A 27,431-nucleotide genomic window follows, 5' to 3' on the forward strand; every position below is an offset into this window, starting at 1 on the left:
CTACGAATTTATTAGAATGAGGAATATCTTTTTTTTTTTTTTTTTTACTAAGCTTTTTTGAGAAAGTGTTGTTTATTAACGTTTTAGCGATACAAACTTTCTGCATCGTTCCGCGGCCGTCTAAAGGCTCGTCAAAGCGATTCAAACAAAACAACCAGCGTAACGTGAACGCAGGCGTTGAAAATAAAATTAATTTATTTCCCTTATGTTGCTGCGCCGCGCTGCTACGACCGAAAACAATTCTTTTGCGCATGCGCTTACGCTTTTACGACGTCTTACGCCTTGTCGTGTAAACGAGTCTTAACCGCCGCCAAGTGGTGCCCGACTCACCGAGTGAATGCGGAGAGTATAAGCAGTGTGAACAACCTTTTAAATATACAGTAAATGCAGTTTATATGAACAAGAAACACTTTGGGTGCTTTCCATTTAGTGACACAAGTCGACAAGTATCATTTTGTCCTTGTTAATCATTGAATGCCAGGAAAGATAGAACGATACTTGTGTCGACTTGTGTCACTAAATGGAAATCATCCATTGTATACACGAAAGAGGAAAATGTATCGGATAAAATGTCTATGCTCGGATATAAATAACTGTAGAGTCATTTTTGAAACTGTCAAATAAATATGACGTAGTTCTCTAAATAGCATAGGCTAACGTTGTCTTATCGTCTTATCGTCTATCTTCAACGATAAGACGTTCTCGTATGCATACTTGATACACGTACTTGTTACATACTTGTTGTGTTCCAGTGAAACGTAAATTGCTTAATGAATGTGTGGCACATGTTGTTTTTGTTACGTCGTTGTAAGTGTGATTAATACAATAAATGGAAAAGTCGTGATGATAAATGATTTCAATTGTATACTTTGCTGAAACGCGAAATCAGTTGCAACCGTGATGATTTCGACATTAATTGCATCCTATATATTGTGAGAAGATAATGAGCTGGTTACGAAACAGCCCGTTGCGAACAAGTTTCAGCAAGCAGCAATCCAGAGACTCGCCACCGAAAGATGCTGATCCATCTGCATGTTATGATAGCTTCTGCAAACATTCACAACAGATTTATGAAATTATTCTTCAATCTTTAGTAAGAATAGCTTTTTTTAAGCTTTCTTTATCAACTTACTTGTATATATATTGACATTTACACTTCTTTTTACTTCAATACTTAAATATATATCTAATATAAAATTGTCGAAAGTATTAGGATATGTATTATAGAACTCTTTGGACTGGATTTTGATTGGAATTGTTCACTTATTTCCTAGATTGTCTATTTTTTAGAAAAAAAAATTTTGATCGGAATCCATTTTGAATCATTTTTATAATATGCTTCTATATACTTTTGGCTTTTATTGTTTTCCTTTTTTGTATTTCGTGAAAGATAAAATTTGTTTACAAAGAAAAGTTATTTTCTTTATTCTTTTTTATTATATTGAAATATGATATATTAACTATTGAACTACGTAGGATGTTCTACTTTAATCTATATCTCTAAAAGCTGCAAATTTTTTTAATGATATACAAAAAATATATCTTAGAGAATTTAAGATTTTAAGAAAGATATATAAGAAAGTTATAATACTGCCATTTATTTGACATTGAATAGTTTTATTGAAAATTAAATGAAGATCTCACTGTCATATTTTTAAATAGAATTATATGATCTTTTTTACATGATTCTTTTAGTTGTTCTTAATATAAAAATATTACACTAAGGATAAAAAAAATTTATGAAAAATATTTAATATTTTATTGCAATATACTTTAAGTATAAAATTCTTTATTAACTTAATTTTGTGATAAATGCATCTTAATATACAGAGAGAAAAAAATACTATCAGCAATTAGAAATATATATTGTATATGTATATATATATATATATATATATGTGTGTGTGTGTGTATATATATATACACAAATAGCATCTCAATTATGCATAATAAAGTTGTAATAAGGGCAATCAATAAGTTATATAAACCAAGAAAATATAGTAATATTAATCATTTGTAATTTGTAAATTAAACTAATGTATTGTTGTTGTCAATATGTATTTTTTAGACTTATCTCATTGATATTGATATGACAAAAATATTTATCTAAACTGGAAAAATAATGTCATATTCTATTTGTATGAAGTTGATATAGCTATGGGATTATAATTTGTAATTATAATTGAGTCGCTATTTTATTATTAATAATTCACATATATTGTGATTGTGACTATATTTTTATCATATATTCAGTACTACTGTCGTATTTAGTATGAATTACTTTGAAAAATTAAGTACAAGTATTTAAATTCAAAATTGTCACATATACATATATAACCAGAACTATTTTGTTTTCTTTCAGTATAAATATATACTTTTATGCACAGAACAATGTGACCAAATCACTTGGAGAAAACATAGTTGTTCTAAAAAGATTATGTATTTTGTAATATACAATTATATACTTTTTTGAAAAAAAAATCTGTCTAATATTTCAAATTTTTCTAAAAAGAGTTTAAAAAATGTTAAATATATATATATATATATATATATATATATATATATATTCATTGAAGAATATATAAAAATATATATATTATTTATATATATTATTTATATTATTTTATATTTAACATACATTTTATTATTATATCATAATTATGTTAAAAATTTGTTTAAAAATTTCATTTAAAATGAGTTACGAGTATACAGTATTAAATTATGTACCATTTTGTAGATATTATGTATATCATCAGAAAAATAGGTTCTGGGTTGAGTATAGTAAAAGAAGATATTCAGTTATCACTATTGTCTACTTTATTTTTGTCTTTATTGTTAGAGTTGTTAAAAAATGATAAAATGTTTTCAGTATGTTTAAATGACAATCTTATTTTTAAAATATCAATGACTTCTAAATATCATCTTAACAAATTAATTTGTATATTTTTCAGCCTCCTATAGGAATACCAAATCAAGATGATGTACTTGGAGTCGTTAATCACATTGATCAAATGGTAACATTATTGATACTAGAACTACGAGATTCGAATGTGTATAATCAATATCAGCATGGCAACACGGCAACACATTCTCCATGTTTAGAATATTTATTAAGTGAAAATTTACTTGTTAAATTATATGATTGGAGTATGCATACAGGAAGGTATATCTCTATTTTTAATAAAAATAAAAGTATTTGTATATTTGTATTAAAATTATCTGTATTTTACTATCTGTATTTTATCTGAATATCTAACTTTTTCACATCCGATTGCTTAGAAAGAATTTTAACAAGAATTAAAATTCTAATTTAAATATTTTTTGTATTTTTTATTATATGTAAGAGATAACAAAATTTTATATAAACATTCAATGTGATACAAAGAATATAATATTTTCGAAATACAGTATTTTTGTATGGCCAAATATGAAAAGAATATCAACAAATTTAAAATAACAAATTCTATATATAGCAAATGTAATAAATAAAGTATCTTTATGTTATATTAAATATATATATATATATATTTAATATAACATAAAGATACTTTATTTATTACATTTGCTATATATAGAATTTGTTATTTTATATAATTTATATATCGAAAATATTATATTCTTTGTATCACATTGAATGTTTATATAAAATTTTGTTATCTCTCTCTGTATATATATATATATATATAATTTAAAATAGTACTATTTGCCAATTTCATATTATTATTTGACAGACTTGCAACATAACAATTTAAAACCATAACTAAATTTTCTTCTTCAATAAGTCGACAATCAAATATGATTATTTCCTTCTCTCACAAGAAAATTTTTATTGCGAAAAAAATCTTTCATAAAATAATGATACATTGTATCAATTTAATGAACTGTGGCAAGGATGATTAAAGCATAATTTATGTAATAAAAAAAACATAAATGATATAGAAATTCAATATCAGATTATAAATAAGATTATTTTTCTGTTTTTTATATATAATTTTATGTAATAATTTAAATGTTAATCTTTTATTTAATACACATGCCATGTTTTATTTAATTTTAACGATTTACTATAGATATTTTTAAATATATTTGTGCTACTGAACTTGAAAAAGCTAAGATAATTCTATGAATTTATAACCTGTATACCTGTTTTGTTATACATAAACTGCTATATATTACATATGTATTAAATATAAGAAATTTTTATAGATTCAATAATGCCGTAAGATTGGAACAAATAAAACTTTATGAATTACTAGTTTCGCATAGTGGTACTCTTCTTGCACATGAACCAATTACAAGACCTCTTCTACGATTGCTAGAAGAATGTGCAAACGATGTTATGCCATTAGAAGTAGAAAAAAAATTAGTAGTATTGTTGAATCAACTTTGTGTTGCCTTAATGCAAAATATGGCATTACTTGACTTGTTTTTTCATCCAACTGCAGCTACAAAGAACAAGTAATAATTTATTATTTATTATAACAAATAATACTTCATTGAATGTATAATCCTAACGGAAATAACGATTAATTATTCCAGATTTATTATATTCAATTTATTAATACCTCATGTTCATCGAGAAGGTGGTGTCGGTCAACAAGCACGGGATGCTATGTTATTATGTATGTCACTTTCAAAAAGAAATGAAGAAGTTGGATTGTACATTGCCGAACATTCTAATATATGTCCTGTAAGTAATACAGGTACAATTTCAGAATAAAATATGTTTTCAAAAATATGTGTACAAAAGTGTTATAAACCATATGTCCATTCTTGTTTAGGTATTAGCTACAGGATTGAGTGGCCTTTATTCTTTACTCCCAAGAAAACTTGATATTGAAACAAATGATTGGCATCAATTAACACCAGATGATGTAAATGATTTACCTGCACTTACACAACTTATGAATTCTCTGGAATTCTGCAATGCAGTTGCACAGGTAGCACATCCAATAGTACAAAAACAATTACTTGAATTTTTATATCAAGGCTTTCTGATTCCTGTTATGGGTCCAGCATTATTACAAGTAAGTGTAATGTAATGCTATAGAACAATTTTACATAAAAAATTTAGTAAAAAAAAATTTATTAATATCTTATAAATAATTTTTCTATTTTAAAGAATTACTTTTTATATTTTTAAAAATGAATTGATAAAGCACTTGATAAAGATAGTTGGAAGGTTCCAAATTTGAATCTTTGCTTAAGCGATATTTTTTGCAATAAGATTCTCGTGAGAGAAGCGAGATAATCGTTATTAAGAGAAAAAATTTTGCTACAGCTTTGAACTACTATGTTGCAAGTCCATTAGAAAATAACGGCACGGCGACATAAACTGTTATCTTGAAGCTTTACATATACAGGGTAAATAAAAAGTCCCAGATCGGTGAAATATTTCGAAAATTAAGCATTTCCAAAAGAAATGTTTCCTACAAAAGTTGTAGAGTTTTAAATGATCTATCTTCATTGATCTATAAATTATATTATTATAAATAGTTTTTATTTTTATTTTTATATTTTATTTTTGTTCTTGTCTAGATTTTGTTTTTTTAAAAGTTACATTATTATAAATAATTTTTTGTTTATAAGTACTTATTTATTTGTATTTGATTGTGTTATTTAGATACTAATATAAAAAGTTTGTAAAAAATTTATTTTTATGCATAAAAAATTAATTTTAATTTATATCATTATTATATTTTCTTATTACTAAAAATCCTCTTTTCACATATAGGAGCAAAATGAAGAAATTGACATCTTGAAAAATTTAAATTATAACAAGATTCTAATTTATTTATAAACTTTTCAATTTTTGCAAATGATGGCCTTAGCCAATTAGAAAAAAAATTGATTGTTCTTTTTACGTCATCAGAAAAATCAGAAAAAATTGACAAATCTTAAGGTCGGCATTATCCCTTTTCTGCTATTTATTTAAGAATAAAATTCGCATAATATTATAAATATTTTTTGAATATAATCTGTTAAAATTGAATATAAATGATTAATATGAGAGATGTACAAAATCTACAATACAAATCTAACATTAAATTACAGTATATGATTTTCTTTGTTTATTATTTTATTAATTATTAATTACATTATTTACACACATTATTATTTACAAATTATTTTTGAAAATTGACTATATTAATGATTTTATGTATATGGTTGTGCGTATGTGCATATGTGCTTCATATTTTATTTTATTTTAATTTCTTGAAAAATATATTTACAGACTACTGTGGAAGAATTAGTCACAGCAACAGCTTACTTTGATTTGTTTCTTCGATCTGTAACCAATCCTGGTTTGTTGCGATCATTTGTTAGGTTTTTACTGGAAGACAATTATGATGACTATAGAATATTGGATAGCTTAATACAGAGGATTTCTTCTCGATCGAGGGTAAATTAAATTGAAAGTATTTTTTTACAATATGTGTCTGATAACATATTTTTTAAATATTAATTTGTTTCTAATATTTTATTTTTTCAATTTAGTTATGCATAGTTACTCTGGCATTGTTTGAAACTCTGGTTAATTTGAATTGCGAAGATATTATGTTGGAATTGTGTTTGGGTGCATTAAATCCGTGTTCCCATGTAATGCTTTCCCAACGTAGTCGACTGAGGGACATAGATCCTTTTGGACGTGCAGCAGAAAAATTTTTGTCGCTAGCACCACGTTGTTGTTCCGCATTTATGTTATTGGATTCGCAAACAAATTCTTTACCTAGCACCGTATTGTCTACATATGATAAATATATTACATCTGAATCATTAAAATCGCTACCGACATCGGTAAATTACAGTACTAGATTATTAGATAGTTTATATGGAAATTATCATGCATATCTTTGTGATGCCAGACAAAAAATCAAAGCTTGCCGTATTGCATGTTCCACCTGGTCTTGTCAATATGACGGTAATTTATCTCAAAATGGTAATATTAGCAATCTAACTACATTGATGGATGAAAATATATCTGATCAATCGCAAAAAAAAATGGAAGAATCTAGAACATTGTCTCTGGAAATGATTAAGAATGCAGTTAAATCATGTGAAAATAATGAAAATGCATCAATGGATAACGTATTACTTAATATTCAGTCTTTGTTAGAAGGCAAAGATTTAAACAGCAATGAACACAATATTAAAATTGAATTGAATACGGATATCGCTTTGTCTCTTGACGAACAGGCACAATTGGATGCTGATATTGCAGAATTGTTGAATGAAGATATTAGAATGACAGAATATATAAAAGAAACCTGTTTAAATAAGAAAGAATCTAATAGCTGCATAGACGATTCAATCATGGCCATGAAATTATTTACATCACTAGGAGAAAGTAGTGGTTATGAAAGTTTTGCATTTAAAGAATCGCCAGAATTAACACCAGATAATGAGACCAATGAAGATCGTAGGAGTGAACACGAAGAAACGCATGTCATAATCGAAAAAGAAATTGGCGGTGTCACTGTTCATAATATTGCAGAATCGAATTTTTCAAGAACATTGTCGAATAAATCAAATAAAGACACATTGTATCGACAGGATGTATTCAATGGACAACCAAATGTTGGCATATTTTTAGATGTGGTTTTACGAAAACTTGAATGTATGACAAGCAATAACTTATATGTCAATTTACATCTCACAGGCCTCATCAGCAGATTGGCAATATATCCACAACCCTTATTGCAATCGTTTTTATTGAATCATTCTCTTGTATTTCAGCCTAGCATCAGATCTTTGTTTCAGGTATATATTTATAATTATTATTTTATGTTTTTGACTGCAATTCTGCACACCCACACCCACACCCACACTCATACTCATACTCATATCCATACCCACATACTCCCAAAACTTCACTACTGGTTATATTGGTACTCTCATGGGTACCTCTAATAGTCTTATATTTCCCCGGAATTATATATATTAGACATTTGATTTCAAACATGTTTTATATGAAAAAATTGAATCTGTAATATTATGTTTCTACACTATACAAAGTTACTTGATTATGTCACATCTTTTTTATTATGAATATGTCAAATATATAAATATTTAATATTTTGATTCTGGAAAAAATATCTGGAAAAAAAATGGAAAATTGGAATATCTGGAAAATTTTACATTTGTGATAACAAATCTTAAAGAGTTAAATATTGTACTATTGAGAAAGAGTTATAATAAATATACAATTACAAGAAGAAATTTTTGTAATTGTATATTTTTTAAATAAAATAGACAAAAATTAGAATCAAATAATTAAGTGAAAAACGGCATTACCTGTTTTCAAGAAAAGTTTTGATGATTTTAGTTAGTTCACATTCGGTAATTGGTTGAAGCCAAAAATCAATTATCTTAATAAAAGTTTATTTCCTATGTAATTCAAACATAGAAAATATAACAAAAAAAAAAGATATGATTATAATACCGCATCTATGCTTATAAATTCATATTGATTTTAAATTATAATTTGTCTTAATTAAGCAGTATTCTTCTCTAAAAGATATCTATTTTGATTAATGGCTAGCTGTACTAAAAATTAAGAGAAATAATATAATTTATATAATTTATATTATAGGTGCTTGCATCATTAAAACACAAAATTGATCAATTTCTTTCAAATCATAATAATGTGGATATATTGGTAGAACAAGCAAGATTATTTTTAATTAGTAGAGAAGACAAGTTAGTAAATGCCAGAAAACATGTGATAGAAGCTGCTGCCCAATCATCATCTATTAAGAGGCATTTACTAACTAGTGAATCATTTTCAAGAGGTATTTATTTTATTTATTTTATGAGTATATATTATAAGAATTAGAATTATATTTTTCTCTCTCTTATAATTAGAGACTATAAATACAGTTTCCTTTTTTTCATTGCTTTTCTTTAATTTTTTATTTTTGTCTCTTATTTTTTTCATTCTCTTCCAAGCTTTATAATTATAGTAAGTTTTTAAAATTTAATTGTAGTATCTTTTAGTAATTATAGTATTTTTTTAAATTTTATGCACGCTCTGGAAGTATTCAGAAAATGTATGTATTAGTACAAAATATTTTTGCATGTACATGATATAGATGTGTATAAGATTTGAATTGCTATATCAATTATATTTACAGGGGAACCAAAAAGGAGAAGTTTAACATCTTCATTGACACAAATGTTCAAACGGTCAAGTGGTAGTTTAAGTCCAAATCTAACAAATTCCGTTAGTCAGCCATCCAATATATCAGAGGATCAACTACACGTAGTTAAACCTGGATATAAGTAAGTTTCAAATTTCTGACTTTTCACCGCATTATTATAGTAGATTATACTATAAAAGAATTATACTATAAAAGAATATGTATACAGACATATAGGTACATACACATATGCGCATGCGGCATCCTATTTTACTAATAAAAGAGATAAACACAGGGCATCTATGTAATTTTTCTTACTCCATTAATTTGGCACTTTTTATTAATAAGTGAAGTTGAAATTAAATATATAATCGCGCTGTTTACAGATTGCTGATTCTTATTAGTCTTACTATTATCTATTATTAACTTTAAAATAATTGCAAAGCTACATTTTTCGCTGAACGTCATTGTACTACCGGTTGCACCCAATTTTTCATGTTTGCAATAAATTCCTAGATTGCACCGAACAGTGCAACAGTTCCTGTGAGGACTTTTAATCAGCTTGACATTAGCTACAAAATATTAAAATTTGAATTTGCCCGAGAGCCATTTTTCATAAAATTTATGCAGGGTTCTTTATTGTAGTTAAAACTTTTTATTATAATTATACGTTCTAAGTATTAATATTTTTTATTAATATTTATTAATATTTTTTTTATGAAGCTGTGTCAAGTATCAAGTCAAATAGTGATAAAGAAATTAATTTATTTTAATATGTAAAAAATTTATACAATTTTTATTTCTAATATTAATATTCCAATATAAATGTAATAAATACACTTAAAGTTGATATATTTAGGCATTCATTAAATTTTAAACATTTTTTTCGATAGGTATATAAAAACTGCATGGGAATCACCGAATGAAGTGAGTCCAGTACAAAATGTTGTACTATGTGCTGTTATATTAGATGAATGGCTTAAAGAGCTCGCTGCAATTACTCAGGAGCATGCCATTATGTCCATTACAGATGATATAAAATTTAAATCTTAACATAGTAGTCAATTATGAAAATATACTTGTCAACACGAACATTTGGCAATATCCCTCCTTTGCTTTGGATATGTCGGATATGTCAATTATTATTGATCGTTAGGTAATAAAATTCAATGCAACAGGCATGTACATATTGCAAATATTTGTGGGAATGAAAAATGACAACATTATTGCTATAATAAGATATTTGCTACTTCTTTATTGGATATTTGATATTGGATTGGCAATCAACAATAGTCGAAATAGTTACGAACTACGCAGACATTGAGGATACCAACATGGAACGAATTTATTTGTTATGTTGATAATATTTTTTTTCGTTAAACATATATGAAAAAAACATTTTGAAAAAAAAAAGAGAAAAAGGTTTTTTAATGTTTTATATTTAAAGTACTGTATTTTGCAATTATATTTAAATTTTTTAAAAAATATGCAATTATTTTCCTAATTATTTTCGTAAACTGCGAAATTTCACAAGAAATAATTGGAAATTATTTAACATCATTTAATTTATTTATATGTAATTGTTTTCTCAAGATGATTTTATATATAATTGTTTTTACATTATTGAAAAATAATATTATATTGGATAGAACGGAGCTCTTTCGTCCATAAAACAACGATAATTAATATTTTTGAATGATATATTCAATATTTGAAGATCACACTTTTAATAAGCAATCATGTTTGTATAATATAATTATGTCATCGTTGTAGGAATATAAAAGCTGTAAAGCTAAGTGGTTAATAGAATTCAGAAATAGTTATCGTAGTGAAGCTGTCGTGCAAATTAATCATCATTTATCAAAAATCATAAACAAAAGATTCCTAGTTCAAATTTCGACTTTGTTAGTTTTTCCAAATTTCCTACACTATAAATTATTTTTCATGCAAATTCACATAAGTTATTTTTCTGCAAATTTTCTTATCACTTTAAGATTGAAACTGATGGAATAGCACCTCTCTAATAGCACCTGTGCTTTTATTATATTTTGTTTACTTCAGGAATATAAAAAAAATTATAAAATAATGTTTTCTGAAACCAGATGAATAAACATCAATATTTTTTATTATAAAGCGAGATCTTTTGTTTACTATGAATTTATAAATTATATTTTATCTGTTATAGTGTTTCCTTCATTATATTCTATATCACATTTTGTAAAAATAAAAGCAGTTATTTTGTATAGAATATTGAAAAGTTTTTAATTTTAATTTCCTCGACGATAAGAGCGGAAAACTTAAAATATCAGAATACCTTCATCAGTAGTATGAGCCTATCCTATATTTATGTAAACTTGCGCACACTAAGCTAATTATAGCACATTCAAATGATTATGTCTATATATACATATGTATATAAAAATTTTTATATACATTTATTATTATATACATATACATATATATTATATACATACATACATACATAAATTTAATATAAACTTAATATACACACACACACACACACACACACAAAAAAAAACAACAACGTGTGTGTGTGTGTGTGTGTGTGTGTGTGTGTGTGTGTGTGTGTGTGTGTGCGCGCGCGCGCGCGCACATAACAATTTAGAGTGGAGTAATAGTAGAGTAATAAGGGATAACTTGACCTCAAAATGCAAAAATGGATCTAAAATATGCAGAATATTTTATGTACTTCAATGACAATTTATGTATTATTTTCGAGGGTCTTCGTTCACTGAATACAAATTTGATATCAGAATTTCAAATTTTTAAATAACTAATTCGATATGGCACAAATTTGTAATAAAATAAATTGTATTAATTTTATTTTTTAATAATTTATTATCTTTTTTAACAATGTTTTGAAAGTAAAAAAATAAAAACGAAATTTGATGTGATAAATAAATTTTGAGATAGTGGATTCAATGGCGGAAAATTTTATAAAATTCTTAATAAGTTGATGTATATTAAATCTGTTGTGAGCGACGCTCGTATAATCGCGACGCGAAGATAAAACTTAATAAAATAATAAGCGCACAATAAATAAAACCAAAAAAATAAAACCAAGTTTTAAGTTTAGTATTAAGACATCAATCATCTTGATAGAGAAGATTAGCAAGGATGCGAATGACAACATCGTACCGAAATATTGACAGCGCTTTAACATAAGGATGTACTAAGGCCGGTGTGGCAATTGGACTCAGGAAAATAAAAAAACTGATAGAGAGTGAGAGAGGAATTTAGTTCGAAATACCGTGTATGGTGTGCCGTACTGTGAATCTGTAAAAAGTTGTATACGAAGTTTCTTCAAATAAAAGATTGATTTATTAAAGAGGCAGCGTTAACAGAAAAAGTGTTTAAGTGTCTGTGCGTCCCTCTGTTTGATCACTCCTGCGGACGATTTCCTGGGAGCGGCACAATTGGTGGCAGCGGTGGGATTCCGCAGCATTCTGGACAAGATCTGAAAAAAAGAAACCAATCATGCTAAGGAAATGCCGAATCCAAGCAGAAAGCAGCAGGAGTTGAAGCAACAGAGATACTCGATAATCGTCAACGAGCGCGAGATGTATTATATTTATGTGTTCTATTTAAAATCGGAATAATGAAACATCGGATGATATTCCTATTAGTACAGAAGAATATCATGGAAAATATTTCTCCTAAAATAATTGAAGGTAAATTTAAATCTAACTTTATTGACATTCTTTGTTTGATCTATAAGATAAAATAATATAATGATACAATGCTATTATTTATTAATTATTAATAATATTAGATAAATATTCAATTCACTATCTATCAATCTGAGATAGCAAGTATTAAGTATTATCAATTCTAAACATTGATAATGCAACAAAAATTATGCAAAAAAAACACATTTTTTATCACAATAATAAAATGTATGTCCGACTAGCTGTTCAACGTTTAAGTAATAGCGTCTAATATATGGAAGTATATGAAATTATACTTATATGACATATATCACAATTATTAGTTGAAAAACTTTAAAGAATCAATGTATTAAATATTTTAACATTAAACAATTTGTTATTTTTTTAATCCTTCGATTGCTTTATTAAATCTATTATACAGTTGCACGCACGCACGCACGCACGCACGCACGCACGCACGCACGCACGCACGCACGCACGCACGCACGCACGCACGCACGCACGCACGCACGCACGCACGCACGCACGCACGCACGCACGCACGCACGCACGCACGCACATGTACACAACTCTTACATTTAATTCTGAATTATTATATAGAAATGTCTATAGATATAATGAATTTAAGAGTAACTTATTTGAATAAATATATCTTAATGGAATTATTTTGAATGTTCATTTAAGTAGAACATCCTAAGTATAATAAACGCGTCATCGTACACAAATTTAAAAATTTATTAATTTAAGAAGAAAAGGTGACAAAAGAATTATTTTTTTAAAAGTATAAAACATAATTTAGCAGAAGGATAATGATAAAAACAAATTTGTTATTGTTATTTATTTATAAATTTTAAAATATTGGAAGAAATATTTTTATGGGATACTGAAATAAAATTAGAATGGAATACTGGAATTACTAAAAGATCAAAAATCCAGTTTTGTAAATCTCGTTTTATAAATAAGAATGTTTTCAAATGAAGTATTTATAAAATAACTTTGTGTAATGAAAATTTCTATCTACACAGATTGGTAAATGAACTAATGGTCTAGTAAATTGGATGAAGACAAAGTCGAACGATTATCGAACAATAGTTTGTTAGTGAGGTTTACTTGCTATATTGTTCTCCGAGAAACGTGGATTCAGCTTTAGTGTACGTGTTATTCTGTTTTCTTCTATAAATTAGACGATGCATTTGTCTCATAGTAGAGATTAAAAGCGATATAGAAAATGTCAAAAATGTCGATAATGATCTGATATCTTTTTAATTTTATGTAGTAACCAATAAAATAAAAACGATTAGTAAAAATACCGGTATATTTTATATATCTGTATTCGTATATAATTTTATGGAAATATCGGTATGATATTGTAACAGTATTGAACATCGTTATTGTTAGAAATTAATTTGATTTATTATACTTTTTTATCTATTTTTATATGATAAACATTTTTTACATATCGCAAATAATTTAATATATTCAATGTTCCGTTTTGATTAACATGCTTGAAAATTTCAAGATTTAATAATAAACTGAACAAAAATGAGAAATTGAAATTAATAAGTCAAAAAGAAAGATGCACAAAAGCATAAATAAGAAACTTCCTTAAAAAATGTAGTATTAAACAAATTATGTAAAATATTAATTAAAGAAAATTTTTGACTTTAGACAATATTGATGATTGACGATATTGATGATATAATACATTTATAAGATGCAAAGAATTATATCTATAATATCAATATCAATATTATAAATAATATCAACATTATGAAAATTTTAGTTAAATATCGTATATTGACATTCAATACTTGTTTATTAAAATTTTACATCATACGTTAAAATAGCATATTGCAAATTGTTTGCATCTATACGCAAACAAATTATATATTAGAGAAATATATATCTACGATACCGCTATACAATTATCGAAATGAAATTATTACAGTGTTTAGTCCTTGTCTCATATAATCGTTATAAATCTATGCTATATATTCATATATGAATATTCATATATTCATATTCATGTGTGTGTGTGTGTGTGTGTGTGTGTGTGTGTGTGTGTGTGTGTGTGTGTGTGTGTGTGTGTGTGTGTGTGTGTGTGTGTGTGTGTGTGTGTGTGTGTGTGTGTGTGTGTGTGTGTGTGTGTGTGTGTGTGTGTGTGTGTGTGTGTGTGTGTAATGATATTCACAGTATTGATTTATTGTATGGATCTATCTCGTCAACTATTAAACTAATAAAACCATTTAGAAATTTATTCAGTCATACTGCATATTTGAAATAGCAGTCGCGTTAAACTGAGTGGCGCGTATCGATCGCATGATCGGAAAACAATGGGATTTATTTGCCAATTAGACAATTAGGTCGGTCAGAGAGGGCCCACGACTGGGGGCCGACTGAAAATTCAACGTCCACCGAACATGTACCAGGGCATAGAATGAAACGCAGACTATTTGCTGTGCATACACGTAACGGTTGTAATGTTGACCCTTTAGCCGAGGTCGGAGCAGGTTTCCATGTGCAAATTAATGATGTTTGTTCGCTTAACCCTTTTGCCTCTATCTCAATTTGTGTTATTCGTCCTATTGTTCTCACCTTATATAATAATAAGAGTTATTAAAGCGAGATTTTTGATATTTGAGATTTTTTTAAAGCATTTTTCAAAACTCTCACTAATCATCTAATAGTTGCAGCGATGTTAAAATTCCTTTGTTTAAACATTTTTTTTTTAAATTAGCACTTGCATTGAAGCATAAATTGTTTCAGTAGATTAATGATATTTTAATTTCGAATAAACAAATCAATATATATATATAATCCGAGAATATGTTCGAAGAAAATCAAAATAGAATTAACTATTTTTACAAAATGACGTCAAGTATGCGCGTTTCATGTAGCGACAAATACTTGATTGAAAGAATATTAAAGAATATAATTAATATATTCTTTAAATTTCTATCTTAAAAGAACTTATAAAATAGCGTAAGTTGTAAATGTTTGTTAATGGTTTAAAAGGGTGTCTCATAAAGATCATAACAACGTTTAATTAGATTCCTGAGATCATTTTGAGACGAAAGTCCTAATGTCAAATCAAAATCTCGAGGCTACAATGCTTTTTGAATTATAAACATTTAAAGTTAGAATCAAGTCGCCTAAAATTTGTGCGCTCAAGTATGGCATAATATACAATATGAAAGGCGAAAGCTGACTGTTGTCAAAATTTACATAAAGATTACAATGTAAGATAGTGAGATTGTTTTTACTGAAAAGAAGATAGAGAGAGAGAGAGAGAGAGAGAGAGAGAGAGAGAGAGAGAGAGACATTAATAATATGTATTTGTTTATTTTATTAAAAAAAAGATGTAATATATATATCAGTTTTTATATAGATTTTATATGTGTTGGATTTATATTGTGTCTTTATTTCTTCTTATTTAAAGAAATAAAGAAACAATTTAAATAAATCTTTTTTATGATAAAGTTTTAATAAAATATAATATTTTCCTTTCTTGAATTTTTTAAAATAAGTCTTAACTCATTATATATATATATATATCGTTCTATTATCACCATCCCAAATAATAGGAACATAACAGGAACAATAATTCTATACTTTTAAAAAATATGTTTCTTATCAATTTATGAAAATATTTTAAGATTATTTTTATTTAATGAAAGAATGAACATAAGAATCCAGAAAAACAAAAATAGCATAAAAAAAACAACAAAAATAAAAATTGGAGCTTCATTCAAATTTTCAGCAAATTTTTGCGTGTAGTGTCCTCTATATGATAATTTATTTTGATAATTTGTAAAAATAAATAATAGCACATATACATATACGTATGTTTGGCTGCGCGTATGAATACATATGTATATTTTATACAAAATGTACAAATAAAAGGTGATAGACTGTAATATTGCATTACGCTCAAATTAAAAATTGATTAATTTATGCTGCATGCAATTTAGTTATAAATAGTTCTTAGATCAAAAATTTGAAATCACGAGGAGAAACTACCATTTGATAATGTCATGTATTATGTATAATAAATGCATAAGTTAAGATATTTTTAAATTTTCTTAGGATAACCTTTTGATACTGCAACTATTTATCTCTGCAAATGTGTTACAATGTTCTGATTCGAAGTTCAATGATGATGTGTAATTTTAGTTGTTGAAATTAAATCATGAATTGATCTTATATTAAAGGCGATTAAAGATTCGAATTATATAACCAATTCGACCTCATGCACGCGCGTATATTAACCTGCATTTTTCATGACTTCTACCAAGCAAAATAAATATGATTAGAATTCTCACATAATTATGCATGATGAAATGTTTAATAATAATGTAATAATATAATAATATATATTTACATATATACACACACACATATATATATATATATATATATATATATATATATATGTAATATATTTATATTTAATAACATTATTGATAACAAAATAATAATAATACTTATAAATAATTTACGATATATATAATTTTATTGCATGTTTTATTTATTATAAGAATACAAATCATTTCATTTGTTTATATTAATAGTTGGTCTGTGTTTTAACAGTATTCAATTTCTTTACATTTGTATTTTATCTATTACTGCTGTTTTTTTGCAATTACATCAAGTACAGTAGAATGTACATCTTAAATCTTTACTTTAAATTCAGAGAAATTTTTCTTATAATTAAAATTTTGAAAAAATATAATGTTTGAATATAAAAAAAATTTTGTAAAATTTGCATTGTAACTTTTATATATAAATCAAATTTTTCTATGATACATTTTTCTTTGACATTTTCTTGACATTTTTCTTGTTTCATACAATATATCTTTCTTATATCAAAGAAATGTGACGTTCTGTTAATTATAATTTTTTTAAAAGATGCTATTCTTTTCAACTTGGCATCTTTTCTAAAAAAGCACTGATTCCAAATTTGTTAGAGAATTTTATTGACATTGTCCTTTCTATCAATTTCATATAAATACCAAAAATATTGTGATAAGTTTTTACTTTTAATATTTTACTTTTAATACTAAAATATTTTTTTTCTCTTTTATAACAAATGTTTTATGACACTTTATTTTAGAAATGATGGATTCTTTATCTATTTATCTATTATCTAGCCATTAGAGACTATAGTCTGAGAAAATATTTCAAGAAAACTGTGATTAGAAGTTGATTATCCTTTTGTATTAAATTTGAAAGTTCTTTGTGTTATTACAGAGCATTAGATATTGAAGCAATAGTATTTTTTCTCAATAATATTTTTTGTTTCTTCTCTAAGTTGACGTTTCTCTAACTCGCGTTTCGATACAATGTGTCTCCTGGTGGTGTGACACGTGCTTCGCGCATCGGTGTATCTCTTCTTTTTTTGAAACTGTTTCCCGCGGATAGAGTTTGGTTACGTGATTTCTGCTTATTTAGCACATATGACCGGATGTGACGTCATTGAAACTATGTGGAGTGTTGATTGCGGGTGTCAGATGCGATCTGACACCCCGGGAATTTTACCTTCTCGATGTGATTCACTCGCGTTTCTGCGATGATGTTGCTTCGTTTTTACGTAATAAAAATTTCTATTAGATGTAAACAAATAGACACTTTTATCTAGCATTGGAAAATTCTTAGTAATATAATTCACAATATAAATAAGTAAAGATAATGATGATTTTAAAATACGAAATATTTTTAAAAAATTATTCTAAAGACATGATAGTTTTATATATTAATAGTATGTGTAACGAAATTCGCATATAACGCAATAACGAGGTCTATTAATATAAACTAACTAAAAAAAAGCGAAGCTCACATTTTCTTAGCAATAGCGAAACCGATTAAATTTTAACTCAATTAATCTCAATTATAGTAGGAATTTACATTACATGTGTTTTTTATTTTCTTCTCGTATCTTACAAACGAGATTAGGTCCAAATATATAAATTTTAAAAAGTATTATCACAGAAATTTATGATTTTTCGTTTTTTGTGTGATTTTTTTATTAGAAAGCAGCATTAAGATATCGTATAAATCTGTAACATAACTTTTCGACAAATAAGAAATGTATTTTTGGATAGGATATACAGACAGATGTTTTTTGAGAAGTGAGGATAAATATTAAAAGTTATAAATTATAAAAAAGAAATTATACTATAATGTTATATGATACAGTATTTTTTATATTTGTTTCTGTTACAAAAGAGATAAAGAATAATAAAAATAAATAATGTAAAAATAGGACATATTAATTATTATTATATTAGCAGCGTATTATTTTTATTAGATGTTCTTATTGTTTTCCAGAAGAAATCTTCATAAATATCCTTTGTTTTCAACTGATTGCATTCTAATTAATAGCTCAATTAGTAGCTAAGTTTAAATTGTATAAACAACATATCAAAATAGTATTTATCAGACATTACTACTTATTTATTAAATATATTATTATTTATTAGATATTACTATTAAATAAATGCATATAATATTATTAAATAGATGCAAAGTATATGTGTATATATGTGTATATATGTGTATATAACGTGTTTATTTCAAGACTTTCTACGTATTTATTTTATAAATAATTAATTATTGCAAAAATTTTATTATATAAATTAATTTTGTTTTTTCAAGAACAAGGTATGATAGTGTTATTATTTTGAGTTTGGATAATTATTCAATATCATATAAAGATCATCGCTATTTTTTTGAATAGAATCATACAATTTTTTATATAATATGACTTGTTTAATTATTCTGCAAATTATTGTACAAAAGTAATAAGATGCTGTTAAAAATTAATAATTTGCGAATTATTTTATATTCCAATCTGGCATATTTTGACATAAAATATAAATCGTTTTATAAATTTATTCATTTCTTAAAATAGTACATTTAAAATATTTGTGAAAGCTCCTGAGTACTTAGCTAAGAACTCCGCGTTGACGGTAGCGACATACCATCGCGGTAAAGAATAGAAGCTCATTCATCCTTTATTTTATCCTTGTCCTTATTCATCTTTATATAAGTGATTCATGTACGTGTACATGCACACACACTCATACATACATTTCTGTACATGATATACATGATACACATATGAACACAAATTTTTGTATTGTTTCTTTGTATTACATTTGATATCTAACTTATTTCTAAGAACTCAACGTTATTTCTTCATATATTCTTCATGTAATCTAGCAATATCAGTTTTGTACAAGTTGTAAAATTTTTATATAAAGCAAATATTGACGCGACTTGATAGCTTTGAACGCCATTTTAAAATATCAAATGGTAAAGAAGATCTAAATTAAAACAATTTTTCTCATTCTTGATACGAAATTCATATGCTAAACACGTATGTCAATGCATAAACTTTAATTGTAGAAAAGGATTTTTAAATCTATAAAGTTAACAAAAAATGAGAGCAATACAAAAATCACTGTGTTTTGTCGGTAATACAGACAAGTCCAGCATCCCCTTAATGGAATATATACATGTGCATGTAGTGCGGGTTAAACTGAGCAGAAAAGTTCTTTACTATTTTATAATTTTCGCAAATTAATAATTATTAAAAACCGTCCAATGACCGCATATTCGCCCGCCTATCGGCAAATGTAAATGTACAGTGAGATATTTAGACATGAAGTCTGTAAATGACACAATACCTGCTTATAGTGCACATCTCTAAACATTTCGTCATATTTTGTCTTAGCAACGTCTACGAACATTAGGCAGTCACATCTCGTTGTGTGCTTGGTGTTTGCCAGTAGGCCAAGCAAATACACGCTTATTCAGTGATGTTTAATAACTTATTATTAATTGCGAAAATCGCAAAATGGTACAGGACTTTTCTGCTAAGTTTGACCCGCTCTACCTGTATACAAACGTAAACCGTTTAGAAATCAGGCACCTTGTGCTGATATATATTGTTTGGGATCGAAGCGCGTATTCTTTCTATTTCTCCTTTCTTCTTTGGCTACCTCATTCTTTATCTCTGTTCATGAAGAAACAGTTAAACAGAGAATTACAAAAATGGCCTCGCGCGTGCAATCTCGAGAGCACGAAGGTCGCCGTTTTCAAGATATCATAGCGCATCGCCGCGATATGATTCGTCGCGATGCAACGCGATACAACGCGATGCTATGCGCGACTCGATACGTTTCTCGTTACATCAACGTGGTCAGCAATTGACTTATAAGAGCTCGCATTGCGCACCGGTTATTAATAATTCGTTACCAAGAAATGTTTAGCTCCCGCGTTGTATGTAGTAAGTAGAATCAATTCGACGTGACTAAATGATATCATTAAAAAGGACTGTAAAATGTCGTATGAAATACATTGAAACTCATCTTTCTTAATTCACCTTAATTAGCAGAGTTGTTTTACATGTCTTATTATCTTGACATGTTTATATATATATATATATATATATATATATATATATATATATGTATATATACATATATGTGTTTGTACACATACACTCACATAAATTCAAGATAAAGAAATGCTTATGCTACTAAGTCGTTAGATTGCAAATCCATATTATTATCTTGAATTTATATAAATAAATTAAAAAAAAATTTGAAAAATTCATAGAAGCGTAAAATCCTACTAAAATTGCTTATTATTATTATTATTAATTGTTTAAACATATCTTCGGCCTACAGTAAATTGTTTAATTCATATTTTATATTTCTTACTTTTCGAGGTAAAATCTCTCTCTCTCTCTCTCTCTCTCTCTCTCTCTCTCTCTCTCTATTTTTTAAATAAATGTATTATAGCCAAATGTATTATAGAAATTTTTAAAAATTATTACAAATAATATAAAACAAAGATGTTAAATAACTGGGCGATTGAGGTAATTGGTTAATACGTTGGCTACAACCAAAAATTAAAATACCAATTATCTTTTTTTATTTTCGTATTTTATATAAAAAAAAGAATTATTAGAACATGTTTAACAACAAATTAATTTAACGACACATCCGTTTGCATATCTGCAAGGCGGAGCGTAGACATGCTGCAATCTATTTGATAGACCCCCTCATACTTCACAGTCAATAAAAAGTTTAAGAAAAATGTCGATCGTTTTATCTTCAAAAGAAATGGAATAAAACAATTGTAGATATTTAATATTTTGTTATCTTTTAGAAATCTTGTATCTCTATATTCTGTTCATTTATTAGTTAAGAGATACCTGCGTATTGATATATAAACAAAATATATTGTATACATTAGGTTTAAATAATAATATTTTTGTATTATTTATTGTTTTCAAATAATTTATATATTTATTATATGAAATGTTATAATAATCCAACTTGTAACTAATGTGTGGAATCATGAAATCTAACATTGCCGTAGCCAATGGGGACATTTAAAAATAAATCGAATATAAAGATATAAAATATGTCAGTTTTCGTTAGTGTTTTGATGGCTATTAAATTTAATAGTTATAGAAGAGATGCGTTCAATTGCTTGGTTTTCCTTGAAAGCTTATTTTGCACATTAAATCATCCAACTTTCTCTCTCTCTCTCTCTCTCTCTCTCTCTCTCTCTCCACTAAAACAATAAAAATGTACCATTAATAATGACCGAGTGACAAATATGACAGAACTTCCGACGCAAAGCGGAAATCACTAAAGGCGTCGCTATCCTGACTCGCAGTTTCCGTAAATGTGCTCTGCTATTTTTCGGTTGTGACATCCTACGATTCCATACTATCCATTGTTTCTTTCTATTCTCTTTTTTTTCTTTCTTATACCTTTTTTTCTTTTGATATATGATACATCTAACGATTATTTCCTAATCACTAGGATGCGGAAATTTGTGCAATTTTCTGATGAATCTTCTTTTGGACATATATATTTCGAAATATATTTATATGACGCAGAATTGGGATTTTGTTATAATTTCTGGATTAATTCTTATTATTTCTCTCGTTTGCACTTTAACAGCAAATCACTGTAATTATTACTAATTAAGGCATGCGATAATCTTTTAAAATCTTTTAAAATCATATAAGTATAATATAATTATATTTTTATTATCTGTATTAAAATTTTCTTAGAATAATAATATTTAAATTTAAATTTACAAGTAAAATAAAAACTATTTAAATAGAAAACAGATCTAGATTATTTTCAATTAAAATTTTGGCAACTCTCTGGAAAATATTATCTTGTTATATGATTCTTTTTAAAATATAATGTGTCTTGTTGCTAATAAAACGAAAACAATGAGAATAAGGTAAGGTAAAACTAATTGAGCAACTTATCCCACCAGACACACAGTTGGACACACCTTCTTTGGAAAAGCTCAATCTGAGCTTTTCGATCATTTGTGGTGTCTCATCTCGTTTCAACCACGATGTTTTTCGAACATTATCATATGTTATCCACTTTCCATCGCCCGTTATCAATCTTTTCAGAAAAGGCTCAATTTTGTTTTTCATTTCAGTAGCGATTCGCAAATGGAAATTTGATTCATTAAATTTTTTACCGTCAAATCATGTGGCACCCAAACATCGAGCTTCTTTCTCTCTTTTGAACCAAAATATTTTGTTCGACTTATTTTCTGTTTCCTTTGTTCTTTTTCCTAATACCTCGTTTCCCGCACCTTCTACATTCTTCCTTATTTTCTTTCAACATTGTTCCGCATTGTCGGTAACTGTTATTTAGTTTCGTCTTATTCGTTGTATTAATCTTTGTTGATATAGATCTTTTACTGACTGAGGTCATAAGGATTCAATATTAAATTGTTCAAATTTTATTGATTCGTTTCTTTTTTTTTTTTATTTTAGTGTTTTCATTCTCAATTTATACATAAGTAGATTGTGGTCGCTTTTTACATCGGCTGAGTTTAATATTTTTACACCTAATATCTGATGGGTAGATATTTCTATTTGTAATAATATAATTTATTGTGGATTTGTGTTCGCTGATCTCTTGAAAAATATATTTAGATTGTTGTGGATGTTTGTAGAAGATGTTAATTCGCAACTCGTTGTCTGCGTGTAAGTCAATCATTATTTCATCATCGTCATTAATTCACCGTCATCATTCAGGTGTTCTTTAGTCTGTGTTTGATTTCTGGAATTCTTTCTCTATTCGTGCATTGAAATCACTCATAATTATAATTTGTTTCTTTTTTTGATATAGTATTCAAAGTTTGGTGTATGTTACGTTCTTGAAAAATTCTTCTTGTTCTGCCCTTGGTTTGCAATCTGCTGGCTCATAGACGAATATAATATTCAAAATATTCTTTTAATTGGTTCTTTTAATTGGATCCTTACTATTAGGACTTGATCAGATATGTATTATAGTTTTGAATATAGTCTTCATATTTTATATTAAGATGCTCTTGGATCCGACTTTTAATTTTGCTCTTGCTCTTCTTTTTCTACTCCACTACATACTAGAATATATTCATTGTATTGTCTTTGGTCTTTTTCTTTTTTTCTTTATTTCCTATATTATGCAGATATCGACGTTTTTATCTTTAAATTCTTCTATAAGTTTCTGATCTCTGCTTTGGAGTGATGTTATGTTCCATGCGACCATACGTGTAATATTTTTTCCTGGCCATTGTTTTTCCAATTCATAATCCTTTTTTTTGCATGCGTCATTAACTTTGAATCAGTCCTGATCCGAGTGAATTATTTTCAAGTGTATACTTTCTTCTTGGTTCTTCGATGAATTTTTTATTGGAGTTTATTTCCTTATCTAATGAGCTCAGATTTTAAAGCGCCTGAGACTCGCTTTTTACCCTCTCTCGTCTGCTATACAATGACATATATCGCCAGAGATCACGCGACTGTATAATTTTCGAGCATGTGAAAAGTAGGGTTTGTTAGCACACTTGAGTTTGATTTCTCAAATTTCTGGTTTTTGTCAGGAAAAAATCAATAGGCATTTCTCAACAACTTTTTAGTACCGTCAGTCTTAGCAACTTCCACAATCTCTGAGACCTATTACCAATCTTCGATTCCACTATGTTAATATTTAAAAATATAAGAATAAATAAAAAAATAATAAATGCTTTATCATAAACATAATTACGTACATATACTTATTTTTTCATTCCCACAAATTTTTATAAGTATGTTCTTAAATTTCATGATGTTGGAACAAAATATTAATCGATTAATACGATTAATCTGCATTATATATTTTCACCTTAATTATATATTTCAATTATGGAAAGAATCTATTAATTTGTAAAGCTAATAAAATAAACTGTATTTAAAAAGAAAATTGTCGACAAAACAAATAAATTTAATTTAATAAAACAAATAAGTTTAATTTAAAAATAAATAAGTTTTTTTCCAACCTTGATAAAGAATAAGGTTGAAAAAATTACTTTTAAAAATAACTCGTAGCATTATTCGTTAGTAAGTCAAAAATTAGTTACCGTTAGTAGTTATTGAATAGTAAATTTTTTGAATAGTCAGGCATTATCATTATTGTTACTTAAAAAGGAACGATTAGTTACTTTTTCCGTTATTTTTTTAATGCCAAAACGAGATTAGATTAAATAAAAAATAAATTTTTCTCATATTTTTTTGTTAAACTATCAGTATAAAAATAAAACCTTTTATCTTAAATTTGTAAGACTAAAATTTAACAAGATTTTAAAAGTAAAGTAGTTTTTATTAAATTCATAAACACAGCAAATTTACATTTTATTTATCTTCTACTTTTCTGTTTACAAATTTTTAAAAGACAATATTTATAAAATCTGTTCTTATGATTGGTTTACGACAAACTATTCTTAAAACTATTCTTAAGACGAGTTTTAAATGTAACAACAGACCATGAATATCATGAATTGAAGACTGAACATTGAATATATAAAAATTGTCATAAATAGATTCAAAATATAAAAAGTAATTGTTAAATTCGTTACTGTTACTAAAAAAAATGTAATTACATTACTGTTATTAAAAAAAAGTAATACCATTATTACTTCGTTATCAAAAAAGTAACGTAATTGTAACAATAACAGCGTTACAAGTAATGCGTTACTTTCCAACCCTGAGTCTAATATCTTCTTAATAAAGTTGTTGTCATAAGTAAAAATTTTTTTTAGTCATTTAATGATTGGTCGATGATTTACTATTACTGTAAACGAGATTTAAATTAGTATTACTTCAATTGTTTTAATGTAATTCAGAAAAAAACTAATTCAAAAATTAAATAAAATTAAATGATAATAAATACTTTTTTCATATGCTAATCCAAAATAGATTATACTGATTTTATTATTTTCATTTTATTTGAATTTTATTTGAAATAATTAGAATAATTATAATTAATTGCAAGCTATTTTAATAATAAATAATTTAATAGTAAATCGAAACGTTTTTAACTATGACATACGATTAATGGCATTCGATTGTTTTCAGGTTTGACGATGATGATCCGAGAATAATTGAGGCACGAACGGCAAACAGATTCCGCACCCTCCTGAATATAGCACGATCACTACTTCATTGTCATCTGTCATCGCGCCTGGAACAAATGAGCGTCTCAACACATATACAAATGCACACACGTATATGAGGACAAATTACTCAAGGATTATCCATCAGAGATGAAGACGGAGAAGATAGGGATTGCAGTTCTCGGATTCTCCGCGATTAGATGCTTGATCACACTGCGATTGAAACATTATATTATTATATAATTTACATGGATATTCATTGGATATCTCACTCTAATGAGGAGTTTTTATTAATTCTTGATTAGTCATTATTTGGACCGTGTTTTTTTTTATGCAATCACTCATACAATATATTGTATATATTCAAACATTTAATGTATACATTTTGCATTCTTCCAATAATTTTAAGAATCTTCAATTTTCAATAATGTTTATTGTATCTAGAAGATGTAAAAAGAAATAGCGTGCGCGCGCGTGAACATGTAATGATAATTAATTATGCTTTTAATTATAAGCATTATTGAATATATAATACAAAATATGAGATTTATGTATAAATATTTGTTGTTAAAATCATATTACAAATTAAACATTAAATTTTATTTAACCTATTTTTTGACAAATGCAGAGAGCAGGAATATATAATATTTGATCTAATCTAACATCATTTTTATTAATTCTACGCAGTACATTGTATAATAATAATATTAAATTAACTGAGTTAATTTCGATCTTTGTATTAACATTATTTTATTTTTCAATATTTCAATAATAAGAACAGAAAGAAGTAATTGTAATAATATTCGGTTTTTATCATTGTTTTCAATACATAAAATGTTGTCGAAAACAATTTTTTGTATATTGTATAATATTGTATAATATTGTATAATATTTTTATATTGTATTTATATTTTTATATTGTATAATATTGTATTATGTTATATTGTAAAAATTTCTCATTGTTGTTATTCATTATTGTTGTTTCCCATTATTCAAGATAATTAAAATTTATAAAACCTTTATACATAACAATGCCTTTTAACAAATCAAATCATTAAGGTATCAAATGAAAAAAATAAAAAAGAATAAAAAAATAATAAAAGAAATAAAAAAAATTTGTTTAATAATTCAA

The 27,431-nt window shown here is 26.5% G+C and overlaps 1 protein-coding gene across 3 annotated transcripts; it reads left to right on the forward strand.

The window, feature by feature from the left end:
• Positions 1-399: 399 nt before the first annotated feature.
• On the forward strand, positions 400-27,251 carry LOC105431497 (FHIP family protein AGAP011705). 3 transcript variants are annotated; one of them, XM_089071335.1, is made up of 11 exons: positions 400-1,093; positions 2,952-3,163; positions 4,207-4,458; positions 4,540-4,690; positions 4,782-5,027; positions 6,236-6,403; positions 6,499-7,761; positions 8,594-8,792; positions 9,039-9,050; positions 9,135-9,282; positions 26,262-27,251. In XM_089071335.1, the coding sequence occupies exons 1-11, from the start codon at positions 944-946 to the stop codon at positions 26,416-26,418; spliced, it is 2,958 nt and encodes a 985-aa protein (XP_088927461.1). In that variant the 5' UTR covers positions 400-943; the 3' UTR covers positions 26,419-27,251. The 3 variants fall into 3 exon arrangements, with proteins under 3 accessions (XP_088927461.1, XP_011644015.2, XP_011644018.2); XM_011645713.3 differs by lacking the exon at positions 26,262-27,251 and adding an exon at positions 10,034-11,388 and having other exon boundaries at positions 406-1,093; XM_011645716.3 differs by lacking the exons at positions 9,039-9,050; positions 26,262-27,251 and adding an exon at positions 10,034-11,388 and having other exon boundaries at positions 406-1,093.
• Positions 27,252-27,431: the final 180 nt, after the last annotated feature.

The sequence above is a fragment of the Pogonomyrmex barbatus genome, unplaced genomic scaffold, assembly GCF_055798465.1.
Source record: "Pogonomyrmex barbatus isolate J1 unplaced genomic scaffold, ASM5579846v1 scaffold11, whole genome shotgun sequence".
Taxonomy (NCBI): domain Eukaryota; kingdom Metazoa; phylum Arthropoda; class Insecta; order Hymenoptera; family Formicidae; genus Pogonomyrmex; species Pogonomyrmex barbatus.